General features: G+C 46.4%; 1 protein-coding gene across 1 annotated transcript in view; it reads right to left on the reverse strand.

Annotated features, from left to right (window-relative positions):
• Positions 1 to 12,254: 12,254 nt before the first annotated feature.
• Positions 12,255 to 15,330, reverse strand: part of SLC45A2 (solute carrier family 45 member 2) — a 31,326-nt gene continuing 28,250 nt past the window's right edge. Inside the window, exon 7 of the mRNA XM_073343692.1 lies at positions 12,255 to 13,732. Coding sequence (XP_073199793.1) covers positions 13,505 to 13,732 — 228 coding nt within the window. The 3' untranslated portion in view covers positions 12,255 to 13,504. The remainder of the gene's footprint in view (positions 13,733 to 15,330) is intronic.

A 15,330-nucleotide genomic window follows, 5' to 3' on the forward strand; every position in this document is an offset into this window, starting at 1 on the left:
TTATTGTGTACTCGATGCTAACTTCAGCCAGCTACTTCTTTTGCTGGAGTAACAATTGCAGACTCAGGACCAATGTGATACGTAGCTGCTACCTGGGCAAAATATCAGGAAAATATCTTAAGCTAGCTAGGGGATAGAAGGTGAAAGAGAGGACAGAGGCACTAAATAGGGAAAGACAGCTTGCCAGCCGGGAAGGTTAGTTTATTACTTTCCAGTGGAAAGGCACTATTTTAAAATCTCTGGTGTCTGATAACTCAAAAATTCCTCTTTGTGACTGGGTTTTTAAGACTCAGACATATGAAGAAGAGATTTTTCTGAGCATATTTGCAGCTTTATACCATGAGATGCTAGCCAAAGAACTCTAAAACCAGAAAGGGGCACATGGTTTTCTTGACTTGGATGATGTATATTTATAGTGAACCTTCAGAATTGGACAAAAGGGAGTGGGACACTTATCAAGCTAGAAGCTGATAAGGGAAGCTATTCACAACATTCTTAAGAAGTATTGTTTCATTGGACACTGGAGACCAACCAAGCATTCAGGCTTTGGGGTGGGAGGAATTCGCCTGATTTTTAAGAGAGCTACAGCCCAGCCTCCCATTATAGAGGCACAGTCTTGTGCTCACAAATAATTGTGCCCACAAAAAGGTAATTTTTAGACAAGATCTCCTGTCTTGAATGTGACAAACCAGATCTATCTGTGTCAGTTCTGCCAGGCTAACAAAAGTGGAAAGCCGTAAGCATTTATTTTTCCCACTACAGGCAGCATTGATTACTCTGAAGACACACAGGGAGCAGACCTGTGCCTTTCTTCATAGATGTTAACTTGTTTTAATGCCCCTACAAGGGCGTAGAACCAATATAGTTACTACACAAGGGAGATGTTAATATATGGGGGAGGATTTAATTCTCCTAAAGAAAAAATTAGGGAGATCCATATAAAAATAACTAAAAAATTATGTACTATACTGGTTACATTGTAGTGAGCTGCAGAGTTAAGAAAAGTTTAATAGTTTAGGCTGGGAGGACTGTTTCAAAATTTTTGCTCCATGGGTACACATAGAAGCACCAGTTAGGTACTGAGAAATGAAAATTTCCAGAAACTTAGGGGGGAGAAGTGTGTGGTATTTGATAGCTTTAAACTGAGAAAGGCCACTCAAAGTAGTTTTACAGCAAATGCCATCATCCTTTTCCTCCACTGAGCTAGCCACCTACAATAGTTAGGGAACACCAAGCATACGCTCACTAGGTCTCCTCTTGACAACCACTGTTCCCCCAACATCTTTTGACAAGACTGAAGGGATCAATGCTGGGGAGATAGTGTGATTTTTCTGCAAGCATTGCCAAAGTCAAGACTTTCTGTTTGCTTTCTGAGCTGCACATCTAATCAAGGAGAAAGCATTTCACACAAGCTGCTTGAGTTGCTTGTTTTCAAGGGAACCAAATGGGATTATGAAAAATAGGATGTAAATTGGGATGATGAGCATGACATTACTAATTCTGTAAAGCACTTCTAAGCAAGCAAATAAATATCCTTATTTTGCATTTTTTGATTTAAGTCCCATGCTAGTCTGTGAAACAGGAAATAAAATAGTATTTCCTGAGGGAAAGAAAAAGGAGATGAAGGGTCAGCCTAGAAAATTAACAAGGCTAACCCTTGTTTTGTGCACTGATTCATTTAGGCCATCGCTATTCCCATTGAGGCTGGGGTAGTTGCTCATCACAGCATGCACTGTATTCTAGTGGATCAAGCTGGGCACTAGGACTAAGGAGACCTGGGTTCTATTCCTAGCTCTGCCACTGGTCTGCAGGGGGACCTTGGGTAACTCCCTTCCCCTTTCTATGCCTCAGTTTCTCCATCTGAAAAATGGGGATAATGATACTGACCTTGGTAAAGTGCTTTGAGGTCTAAGGATAAAAAGTGCTATGTGAAGAACTGGTCTGACATCAACAATGAAATTCAATAAAGTATTTAATTTGGGAAGAAAAAAATCAGGTGTACAAATACAACATGGGGAATAACTGGTTTAGATGATAATACTACTGAAGAGGATCTGGAGGTTATAGTGGATCACGAATTGAATATGAGTCAATATTTTACTGTTGCAAAAAAGGCAAATACCATTCCAGGATGTAGTAACAGGAGTGTAGTATCTAAGACCTGGAAGGTAATTGTCCCACTCTGGTTGGCCCTGGTGAGACCTCAGCTGTAGCAGTGTGTCCAGTTTTGGATGCCACACTTCAGGAAAGATGTGAACAAATTGGAGAGTCCAGAGGAGAGCAACAAAAATGATAAAAGGCTTAGATAACATGGCTGCAAAGACAAATTTGAAAAGGACTGGACATGTTTAGCCCATGTTGAGAAAAGAAGACTGAGGGATGGAGGAAGGACCTGATAACAGTCTTCAAACACCGTCTGTTCAGAGCTGCTATAAAGAGGATGCTGATCAATTGTTTTCCATGTCCACTGAAGGTAGGACAAGAAGTAATGGGCTTAATCTGCAGCACAGGATATTTAGGTTAGATGTGAGGAAAAACTTTCTAAGAATAGTTAAGTACTGAAATAGGTTGCCAACAGAGATCACGGAATTCCCATCATTGGAGGTTTACAGTAACAGGTTAGACCAGTGCTTTTCAGCTTATTTACCATTGTGGGCCGCATATGCATCCACACTATATATTATTCCTGGGGGGAATTCTGTGCAAAAAAATAAAAATTCTGCAGCAAAAAAACAACAATTCTGCCCAGAATATTTTAAAATTCTGCATATTTTATTTGTCAAAATACAATTATGCCAGCTTCAATTATTTTGGTAATTTATTTCAAAATACCTGTCAGCAAATATGTCTGTAACAGTACAGACCTTGGGAGATAGGCCAATCCTCACTTACAGACAGCCCCCCAACCTGAAGCAAATACTCACCAGCAACTACACACCACACAACAAGAACACTAACCCAGGAACCTATCCTTGCAGCAAACCCTGTTGCAAACTCTGTCCACATGTCTATTCAAGGGAAACCATCATAGGACCTAACCACATCAGCCACACCATCAGGGGCTTGTTCACCTGCACATCTACCAATGTGATATATGCCATCATGTGCCAGCAATGCCCCTCTGCCATGTACATTGGCCAAACCGGACAGTATCTACGCAAAAGAATAAATGGACACAAATCTGACATCAGGAATCATAACATTCAAAAACCAGTAGGAGAACACTTCAACCTCTCTGGCCACTCAGTAAAAGATTTAAGGCTGTCAATTTCGCAACAGAAAAGCTTCAAAAACAGACTCCAATGAGAAACTGCTGAGCTTGAATTAATATGCAAACTAGATACCATTAACTTGGGTTTGAATAGAGACTGGGAGTGACTGGGTCATTACACATATTGAATCTATTTCCCTAAAGTTAAGTATCCTCACACCTTCTTGTCAACCGTCTAAATGGACCATCTTGATTATCACTTCAAACGTTTTTTTTCTCCTGCTGATAATAGCTCATCTTAACTAATTAGCCTCTCTCAGTTTGTATGGCAACTTCCAACTTATCTGCATGTGTGTATATATATAGATATAGATATATATCTTCTTACTATATGTTCCATTCTATGCATCCGATGAAGTGAACTGTAGCCCATGAAAGCTTATGCTCTAATAAATTTGTTAGTCGCTAAGGTGCCACAAGTCCTCCTGTTCTTTTTGCAATACAGGAATGTATTTCTTGCACCCCTCAGAAGCAGTGCAAAGGCTTGGGGGAGTTGGAGTAACAGAGGAGCTGAGGGAGAGGAAAGGAGCCTGGAAGTGAACCTAGAGGGTGTGTGGGAGCAGTATAGAACAGACATTTTTTGGGGGGGGGATTGTTAGGGAATTGTGGAGCCTCCCCCATGCAGACACTTGCTGATCCCGAACCTCTCCCATTCAGTTGGACACATCTGCCCCTCTTCCCCATGTGTCCCTGCAGCTCCCTCCCCCGTGCCCGATGTGGCCCTGCAGCACCCCTCCCATTCAGCCCCTGGCTCAATTCTGTCAGTCCACTAGCTCCTGAGCCCAAGCCCTAGTCTATCCCCCCAACTAGCCACTCTGAACCCCAGTCTGTGACCCCCAGCAGCCTCGTGTGCCCCATTCTGTCTGTTCTAACCTGGCTCAATGGGCAGGGTGCTCTGATGAATGCAGGCAGTTGCTAGCTGTTCTGGTGCCACAAAGGCCTCTAGTGGGTGAAAGGCAGAACTGCAGCATTTCTCAGGTAGAATGTATTTTCTGTGGAAAAAAAATTCTGAACTGGTCATGAATTCTGCACATGCACAGTGGCACAGAATTCCCTCAGGTGTAAATACATATTCTACCTGTATGGCCCTGAGGATGTCACATGGGTCGCAGTTATGTGATGATTGGGCCACAAGTAGCCCACAGATCATGGGTTGAGAACAACTGGGTTAGACAAACACCTGAACAGGGTGCCTGCCTACACACGCCTACACACACACACACACATACACACCTACACACACACACTCTCACTCTATTTGGTTATACTCCACATCAGATCTGTATATATTGGATCCTATTTATATCAGGGTAAAACTGGAAGACCAGTACCAAGCTCAATGTCTTCCTAACTTCATAGCCCATGTTATTCAGTTAAAAGCACCCATCAGTCTGCTATTAAATGCAATAACTGATCCTATTTATAATTTGGTCCATGCATTGAAATAAAATTAAAAGGACAGAATTGGTGGAACCCTTGAAATGAATGGTTCTACAGTGAACGTGTTTAATATCTGTGACATTTTCAAAGCACTGAAGCAAACCTTTGTTTCCTGCTTAGGACCTGTAATATTTAAGATTGGTTTTGGTGCCATTTAAAAGTTTTTTTCCATAAGATGCACACACCTGGAATATTTCCATTTTTCTAATCAGAATATTTGTATTTCTGGGAGGATGCCTTTTTCTGTAGGAGATGCTTCAGCAGGAATATTATTCTGGAGTCTTAAAGAAGCAAGGGATGTGTTTTAGTTTCTGTCCAATCCCTGACTATGGGAGCTCAAATGCAACATAGTATTGGTAAATGGGCTTCAGCAAGATCAGATCGGAGGGGAGAGCATGCTGCAGAGCTGACAAGCCACCCTTTGAGCCCCTGAGCCTGATTCCACTGGTATTTAGTGCTCTCTCTTCATAGTCAAACAGCAGAGGTAATAAGGGAGAGAGATTAACAGGCAGCAATGCAACAGGGGAGTCTGTCCTGAGCTTTGCTGTCAGAAGGGATGAGAACAATGTTGGTGGGGGGGGGTACACCATGCAGATGCCCAAGGATGGAGACTGGAATTCGCCAGTATGAGTCTTCACTGAAATCCCAAATGTCAGCAAGGAAACACATTTGATAGTTGACCTCCAAGGGCTTACTGTTGGGTGCTTCCCTGTGGCTAGGTCAGGGGATTAGCTCCACTCAGGTCAGATGCCCTCCTTCCGACAATTGTTCACACTGCATCCTCCACCCCTTGCTCTCCAGACTCGCAGCTCTCCCTCTTCATGTCTCAGCCCTCTGGCCAGTTCCCTGTATAGTCTTCCCTTTCCGGGGTATCAAAGTCCCACTGAGTCAGCTGCCCACATGCCATTCTAGACAGTCTTCTGCTCCAAGGCCAGGTCCTACACTACTTTCTCTGTGGCTGGCAGGGAACCCAGGCTCATCCCCTACTCCGGGTTCCAGTTCAGGGACCCTCTGTCAAGTAACTCCAGGCTGCTTGCTCCCAAACCCTCTTGCTATTTCCATAGATTCATTCCTTCTTCCCTTCTCTATCCTCTAGCCCCCTCCTCTGGGTCTGCCGGCCCAAACTCCCTCCTCCCAGGGAGTAACTAGATTACTCCTTTCTTTGGCTTCTTGCCAGACACTATAGCTCCAGACACACCTCCCTTTTCCCAGGGAGAGACAGCATGCTACTTTCCTTGCAGCCCTCTTCTGCCCAGCTGGGATCCATCATCAGTTAGCTTTTCAGGCCTTGACTGTCTCCGAGGTGCAGGCCAACAAGCTGCTCGGCCTCGTGTGGGGTTGCACACCTCGCCACAATGACAGGGAGAGTGAAAGAGAGATTAATAACTGAAGGGTTAACGTTTAGCTATTCCACCTGGAAGCAGGCGGGGCACACCCTGACTGTTTCCTAGAAGCAATGCACACATTGCTCTATCCAAGGACAAGGGCTAGATATGAACCATGAGAACTTGATTGTTTGGACAGCAACTGTGGGAGGCTTTTTTAGCCTGGGCTCAAGGCCTGAGAACCAGGATTGTAGTAGATAGAGGATGGTAACTAAGTATATGAATTAACGTCATACATTCCTTTGTGTAGCAGTGTGTAATGCTTAGGGGGAGAAATATAATAAAAGGAGAAGGTGGAAGGCGGGGGGGCAGAACAGCCCATCTCCGCTGACCAGCCTGTCTGCTTGCATAAAGCTCTGTGCTGTCTTGTCATTGAACCGCCACAACTGGCACCCAAACGTGGGGCCCTCAGCACTCACCTCGCCCGGCAAGGGTTTCAGACGCGTCACTCATCCGCTTCGTGGATCCCGGTGAGTATTTTTCGTTGTGGTAAGTATGGGAAGCTCCCTCTCTGCTTTGCAAGTGCAACACCACAATGAGCTGCAGTATTTGCTGCGTAAGGCTCAGCATGACTGCCTGGCTCGAGCACTTACTCTCCTGCTACAGGAGGTGCGTGCCAAGTGCCCGTGGTATCCTGAAGCCGGAACCCTTAAGCTAGCGGACTGGGAGCGGTTGGGCCAGACATTGCACGAAGAGCCTCAGGCGCCCGTGCAGGCTTTACATGCCTGGCACCTCTGCCGCGACACGATACAGCGTGTCGCCTCGGACAGGCCCTCCCTCGCGAGGCTGGTGATCTCGCCACGCCCGTCTGCTCCTGCAGCCATCCCTCCCCCTGCTTTGCCCCCAGTGCCTCTATTACCACCGCCTCCCTGGCCTTCCCCACCGGAGCTGGTGTGTGATCACCATCCCACCGTGGTGCCCCATGTTCCGGGGCCCCCCGGAGGGTCGTCCGCGTCTGCTCAGCGGCTTTCGCTGGTGCAACAAATGGTTCATGCAGCGAAGACTCGCTCAGATCTTACAGCAGAGGAGCTTGCTGATCTGGTCTCAGTTTGTCCGGTGACCTGGCAGGATGATGGCCAGGGCAACCAGGTTGCAAACTGGGTCCGTTTGCCTTATTCGGTGATCAGAGATGTAAAGAAAGCGATTCGCGAGTTCGGCCTCACTAGCACGTATGTACGTGGTCTCCTTGAAGGGCTAGGTACTGGGTACACCCTGGTCCCTGAAGATTGGAAGGCGCTGTTGCGCATGATGCTGACGCCCAGTCAGTATGTTATTTGGCTTAGTGAGTATTGGCAGATGGCGGAACGCCAAGCCCAGGTATATAGAGAGCAAGGTGTCATTTATGAGCATTTGGCAGGGGAGGGCCTGTTTGCTACTGTTCAGATGCAGTCTCAACTCCCTCAGGCCGTCTTCCCCATTATTTCCACCTGTGCCCAGCATGCTTTCCGGAAGGTCCCGGATTCAGGCAAGCCTACCAAAAGCTTTGCCAGTATCCATCAGGGTGCATCAGAGTCCTTTATGGATTTTACCAACAGATTGCAGGAGGCTATCCTCCGACAGGTGGATAACCCTGCGGCAGCTCAGGAGATCCTGTTAAAAATGGCGGTTGAAAATGCGAACGAGGATTGCCACCATGCTCTCCAGGCAGCGCAAGCCTCTGGAATTCTAGAGCTGTCGGACATGCTGCGGGCATGCCAAAACATCGGCACTCAAGCACATAAAGCTGGGGTTCTGGCTGCCGCCCTGCGGAAAAGCAGGAAGGATGGGAAGCGTTGTTATCGCTGTGGTAAGGAGGGTCACTTTCAGCGGGAGTGCCGCTCATCGACGGCACCCGCCCGCCCCTCAAAGAAGTGCCCCAAGTGTCGGAAGGGCTATCACTGGGCTAATCAGTGTCGTAGCGGGTCGGGAAACCGCACGACGGGTTCCCCCCTAACCCAGGGCCAAACAGGGGTGTTTCCCACTCAGACAACTGTTCCTCTGCTTTAAAACCCATAGACTCCATGAAGGCAGCGACTGCCGGAAGTGCAGGGCTTGATTTGATTATGCAGGAGGACGCTGATTTTCAGTTGCCGGGGGAGGTTTGCGCCATACCTACCCAGGTGACGGGACCTCTCCCTGCCGGATTTGTGGGTCTGGTTCTCCCTTGCTCACATGCTGGGAAACAGGGCTTTTTTGTCATCCCAGGGGTCATTGACGCCGATTACAACAGCGTTATTAAGGTTCAGGTGTGGACCCATCTTCCGCAGTTGCTCCCGCGTGGACGGTCAATTGCGCAATTGATTTTAGTCCCCTATCAGGTGCCAGCTGCAGAGGATCGAGCCCGGGGCGGAGGCAGCTTTGGATTGACTCTGGCTCAGTCGCCATCTCACAACACATCCTCTCCACTTGTTGCTCTAACAATGTCGGTCTGCCCCTCGAAACCTCAGTTAACACTTCTCTTAAATAATGTTCCTTTTACAGGGCTGGTGGACACTGGAGCTGACGTTACGGTGATTCGTGATTCGGAGTGGCGGGTCGGTTGGCCAACAGTTCCTTCTAAAGAGTTGTGGGGGATCGGGGGTAGCAAACCCGGGTGCCAAAGTTTGTCTTGGGTCACGGTCTCCAAACCAGGAGGCCGTGCCCTTGCTACAATCCGCCTTTTTGTACTCCCTGTCCACCTCAATATTTGGGGCCGTGACTTACTTACAAAGCTGGACACCACCCTCGATATTAATATATAATGGCCCGAAATCCTCCCTCACCCACCTTGCCATCCGCATTACCATTAGTATGGCAATCCTTAGAGCCCGTATGGATTGACCAGTGGCCCCTCCCCCTAGAAAAGCTGAAAGCGCTTCATTCACTTGTACAATAATATTTGCATGCACAGCGCTTGGAGAGCTTTACTAGTCCTTGGAATTAGCTGCTGTTATTTTGGCCTTTTAACTTTTTGCTGATTGTCCCTTTAATTTGATCGTGGACACGCATTATGTTTATCAGGTAATTGATCATTTACCCCTTGCCCTTATTACCCCTCAGGTTGATGCGGACCTCCTCCGCCTGTTTTTGTCCTTACAGTATCTCCTCACCACTCGTAATTTCCCTTATTTTGTTGCTCATATTCGCAGTCATACCCCTCTGCCTGGACTGCTTACAGAGGGCAATGCGCGCGCCGATTGCGCGTTACGTGGTCAGGTAAATTCCCTTTTTTCTGACCCCATTGAAAGCCATTCCTTTTTTCATCAGTCTGCCTCTGTTTTGGCCCGACAGTTTCATATTCCTGCTGATCATGCACGTTCTATTGTTCGTTCTTGCCCCCACCGTGCCGCTGCTGCCCCTACCCTTTTTTATGCCATTAACCCCAGAGGTACCGCAGCGAATCAGCTGTGGCAAATGGATGTCAACCACGTGCCACAATTCTGCCCCTATTCGTTTTTACATGTTTCCATTGATACCTATTCAGCATTCCTCTGGGCAACCCCACAGCGTGGGGAAGCCACTCCCAAAGTTGTTCACCATTTGCTAGCCTGTTTTGCTGTTATGGGTCGCCCGAGCCAGATAAAAATAGATAATGCCCCAGCCTACTGCTCCACAACCCTTTCCACCTTTTGTGTCCAATGGGACGTCCGTCTCACACACAGGATCCCTTACAATTCCATGGGCCAAGCCATTGTTGAACGTGCAAATCGCACGCTAAAAACCTTGCTCGACAAACAATTAAAACAAGGGGAGCTGCGTCTCCGAACCTTAGGAGACATTCAGCAACAATTGCATATCCTTTTGTTCACTTTAAATAATTTAACACTGAATGCAGATCAGCAGACCCCTGCGGATCGGCATTTTCACAAATCTGAGGTACTGGAAAGACCGCGTGTCTTTTACCGTCAGCTGCCCGATCCACAGTGGCTGGGCCCAGTACCTCTAATCACTTGGGGTCGGGGATATGCTGCTGTGTCTCTCCCTGCAGGACCGTTGTGGGTTCCAGCTCGGTGTGTGCGACCGGCACTTAAACAACATGGCGTGGCACCAGGGACTGTCGAATCCCATACCAGAGTTTCAGCTGACCTTGGAGGAGACCGCGTTGCCCCCCGAGTCGACAACGGCGGGACGGAAACGGAGGAAGCGTAGCGTCCCAAGCCAGCCCGTGACATGGGGAGCAGTAAAAGCATTGGTCGCCACGGCTCAACGAAGACTGGCAGCAGATCAACAGCCAAAGACTCCTGAGACTTTGTTTGTGGCGATTCTCGCCCAAATCACTGCTAATTCTGTGATGATTGTGTGCCTTTTGTGCCTGCTATTTCCTGTAGGGGTTGGCTCGGAGGCGCCTCCCCCGTTACAAGCCCGAATGACATATAACATATGGGAAAGATTGGCTTCAATAGCAAATGTTACCCACTTTTGTTTATTTAATTTTGTAGCAGCCGGAGATTTGTTAGGTACATGCCTTATTCCAGTATGTCATCATCCTGAGGAGATGGAGAATAAGACACTGTTCTCTGCTTATGCTAATCTTTCCTCCTAGTACTCTAGCATGGCTAATTGGGGCCCGGCCAACTATACTCTGCCTCCCACGGCTATATCCCTCCACACACCGTACCCGGCCGGGGCTCACAATGTCACCTGTGCGCGTGTAGTTAACTGCACTAGTACAAAGGTGCCCTTGGGCTGTCAAAAAATTTCTCAACCCCTTTTAAATTGTTCCCATGCTGTTAATGTTTCATATAATTATGGCCATATCATCCTACCATCAGGATGGGTTTTTACTTGTGGTTCATGCACCTTTAATTATATTCCTGCAAATTTAAGTGATGGCACCCTTTGCTGTCTTAGTAGAATGACACTTATATTGCCTTTTGCTGGTCACAATTGTAGTAAAAGAAGTGTACCCCTTTTAGATGATTATATTGCAGATGTTAAGCTTTTGGTTATTTTGTGTTTGTAATCATTGGGCTTATTTTTTTGCTGCTGCTGTGTACAATGTATTCCTTCCTTGTTAAGACTTTGTAAAATTTTGCCCTGGAAAGCTCCCCAGGTTATGTCCTTGTCTGTCTGGGAGTTAAATAGCATGACAAAACAAATTGATGGCTACCATGAGATGGCCAACTATCAATAAATAAAAAACGGGGAGATGAAGGGTTAATGTTTAGCTATTCCACCTGGAAGCAGGCGGGGCACACCCTGACTGTTTCCTAGAAGCAATGCACACATTGCTCTATCCAAGGACAAGGGCTAGATATGAACCATGAGAACTTGATTGTTTGGACAGCAACTGTGGGAGGCTTTTTTAGCCTGGGCTCAAGGCCTGAAAACCAGGATTGTAGTAGATAGAGGATGGTAACTAAGTATATGAATTAACGTCATACATTCCTTTGTGTAGCAGTGTGTAATGCTTAGGGGGAGAAATATAATAAAAGGAGAAGGTGGAAGGCGGGGGGGCAGAACAGCCCATCTCCGCTGACCAGCCTGTCTGCTTGCATAAAGCTGTGTTCTGTCTCATCACTGAACCGCCACAAATAACATTATGGGAAACGCTTGGCAGAGTCGAAAAACATAAAAGAATGCATCAAGGTGGCATGTCAATACAAAAGCACCCGAGCACTCACATCAAAAACTGAGCAACACGCACAGGGTTGTCACCTCATGCTGTTTGCTGGTACTTCGCTGTGTGATGAAGTCAATAACACATTTGACTAAATGGTGTTGGTCAGAACCGTACCATACTTTTTAGAAAAAATATCTGGCAACGATCCCTTGCTGTGGGATTGTGTAATAATATTGCATTAACAGAGGGATTCATGTGGCTTAGCACTTAACATGGGACATGGATAGGAACAGCACCAGAACAGAAGATGCACACCACAAATAAAGACACTTTGCTTTAAAAACAAATGCCTAACTTTGGAAGCAAGCAGCTCAATGCTCCTTTTGGATACATTTTAGCCAGGAATACATCTTAATAACAGATCTGGTCCAGTATTTCTTAAGTACCCCAAACGCCCATTGACTGCAGTTAGTAAGGAATACAGAATCAGGTCTCTATAGCTCATTCAGATATCTTAAATCTTAACCCTTTTATGGTCCAATTTGAAACTGACTTGAATCTAGATGGAATGATTCAGGAGAAGTTCCCTGTAACAAATTCTGGTGTTTTAATGTAAATAAAGATGCAAGCTCCATACTCAAATACAAGTAGACTGGTTTGCCTACAGGATTTAATATATTGGTTTGAGGTGTGGATATGGAACAATTTACGGTAATGCTTTCTGGAACTGAATTAAGTTACAATAATATTCTGTCGAATGCTGTGAAAGAAGCAAAACAAGAATTTGATCAAGTTAGACTCTTATGTGCAAAAGAGTAGGGCAAACAGGTCTGAATTTATTCAGTTAAGGTAAGTACCATACCACTCAGCTTGAACATTTTAGGTGGCTCACAAATTTTAGGCCAAGGTTTTTTAAAATCTTGTTCAGACATTTAAACAAGTGGCTAGATTTTCAAAGCAGTTTTCCCAGCAGTTTCCCACTGACTCTCTATTTAGGTGCCTCAATATGGATTTAGGAGCCCATCTCTAGGCACCCCTATTTGATAATCTTGTTCTGTGTTTTTGCTTCACATTTATATAAGCACAACATTCCACATAAAGCTGTCCAGTAGTGGGATATACCTTAAAGCAGGACTTCTCAATCTTTTCCACACCAGGATCCACTTTTCCATACAACTCCTGCTCCTCATCTAGCCGGAGCCCCTGTCCAGTTTGGCAATATTGGAAGGACACAGTGGTTGTGACCAGTGCTTAATCTGTAATGAAGGTCCTGAGGCTCAAGCAATTAGATGCCGGAGCTTAAGCAACTTTTTTAATTTTAATAACTGATGCGGCAAGCCTAGAGGTGCTGGGGCTATGAACTGCCAAGCCTAGAGGTGCCAGGGCTCAGCCCTGGCACAAATTAAGCACTGGGTGTGACTCCTTGACACCTCCTTGGGACCATGATCCCAGGTTAAGAACCCCCATCTTAATAAGAACCCCCATCCTTGGAGTTTGGGATCAGTAACCCCAGTTTTCATCCTTATTGGATACATTCTTTTAGCCACACATTTCAGCTCTTCTCTTCTCCAGCTTGGCTAACGATGAGCATTACCACTAATGATGAGGAGCATTACTCTGCCATGTATGAAAGTGGCTTATATGTTAACACAAAATTGGGGCAGAGGAAGGAAAGCCATGGAGAGATCTTACAGCTTGAGAAGCGAAGCCACCAATATTACCACATATTTCCACTCTGCGGAGAAATAATGCCCTGGAATTTTAACCACTCCAGCCAATGAAAGAAGAGGGTGCTATAAAATATCAGTGTAGAAATTGCACCCAATGGATACAGATCAAGAATGACAATGTTCCCATGGGAATTTCTTCCTTCATCTATCCACTGTTCTATTCGACAAACTGAACAAAAAAAGCAACAAAGCAACAGCCTGTTAATGCCACAGCAGATGCACAAATCACAACCACTATTACACTGCCCGCAGCACTGACCAAGAACCCTAGGCCCCCTCCAACAATGATCTGTGCCAGCTGCACCATGCAAGTGAGAGCCGCGCAGTCAATTCCCTTTCCTCTTCCAATGGCCTCAGCTTCTCCTCCATGCTGTTCCTTTTGGCTCTGCAAATAAGCATAAAATGAAACCCAATCAAATGAGACAACTGATTAATATACAATAATACCTAGCTCTTGTATAGCATTTTTCATCAGTAGATCTCAAGTGCTTTACAAAGGCAGTCACTATCATTCTCCCCATTTTACAGGTGGGGAAACAGAGGCACAGAACAGAAAAATGATTTGCCTAAGGTCACCCAGCAGCAGAATTAGGAATAGACCCTACGTCTCGAGTCCCACATCAGTGCTTTAACCACCAGACTACAGTGTTCTGAAGGGAAACCATTGTACTACATGCAGCTATTGCCAGATCATCAGATAGCTGCTGCCAACAATGGATGCTGGCTTGCTTGCGCTCTCTTTATTCTTCTGGTGTAGTAGTTACAGAATGAAAACAATCATTCAGATACAGTCCTTACAAACAATGACAAACTCTCCAAATCCCTACACAACCCTCAACTGTCCCATTACCTTCTCCCTCTACAGGCACGCCCAGCCAGGGGGAAAATGGACCTTGCAGCATGACTTGAAGGTCAGCAGATTCAGCCTCTGGCAAACCAAGGCAGGAAGAGAATTCCACAGTAGAAGACCATGCACCAAGACTGCCCTGCTTCCTGCTCTGATCGCAGCACTCACAGTAAACATATGGGAGAGAGGGGTGTCTAGACTAGTCCACAACGTATTTAAAAGTTTCAGTGCCAAAGCAACAGCCTTAATTGCACCCAGGTGAGGTCTCCTAGGCAACAGGCAGGGCTGGCCTTACCATGAGGCGAACTGAGGCGGCCACCTCAGGTGCCAGACTGTGTATGTGTTGCGGGGGCGGGCGCCACTAGGACCCAGAGTGTAGAAAATTGTGTCTGCTGCTGGTGCATATGTATTCTCTCTGCTCGAGAAGCACAGAGATGGTGGAATGCTGTGCTGGAGGAAGGAGAGCACAAGAGATATAACAGGCAGGCAGGAGAAAAGGTGAGAGGGAATAACAGAAAGCAGCAGGAGCTGCAGGGAGAGAGAGGAGGAGGAGAAGCCTTTTATGTACCTCTCTAGCACCTCCAGGAGCCTGGACTGATTAACACCAGATTCTCAGGGAGCTTCCTGTTTCCTGCTGCTTCCCTGAACCCACTTGAGGAGAACAAGCAGTCAACTGAAGTAGTAGGAGCCAGTTAGGCCTTTAAGACGCTGATATCTTCCCTCACTCAGGCCCTGCTACCAGCCTGCTTATTTGTCCCCTTCAATCAAGTGTTGAGAGCCACTATAGCTGGCACAGAACAGCAGTCATGAGTAAAAGAAGAAAACGCCCCTCTGGGACAGCATTCAGAAAAAGGAAGCAAGCAAAGGAAGCTTTTCTATCTAAGCAGGAAGGAGCTCTGCTGAGATAAATAGACACAAATGTTCACAGTGAGCCTTCCAGCCCCAGTGTAGATGTGAGTGGTGAGGAGATGCCTGATCTTCCAGTTAGTCAGAGTGCAGGTGACCAGGTACTGCAGCATCCATATCTCCATCTCAAATGGATGTAACCATGCACATTCCTAAAGAAAAGTGTAGATCAGAGAAGAGTGTGGTGGAGGTGCAAGAAACAGCTGCTGCTGAGTTTAGTTCCTTAAGTC

Source organism: Lepidochelys kempii, chromosome 5 (assembly GCF_965140265.1).
Source record: "Lepidochelys kempii isolate rLepKem1 chromosome 5, rLepKem1.hap2, whole genome shotgun sequence".
NCBI lineage: Eukaryota > Metazoa > Chordata > Testudines > Cheloniidae > Lepidochelys > Lepidochelys kempii.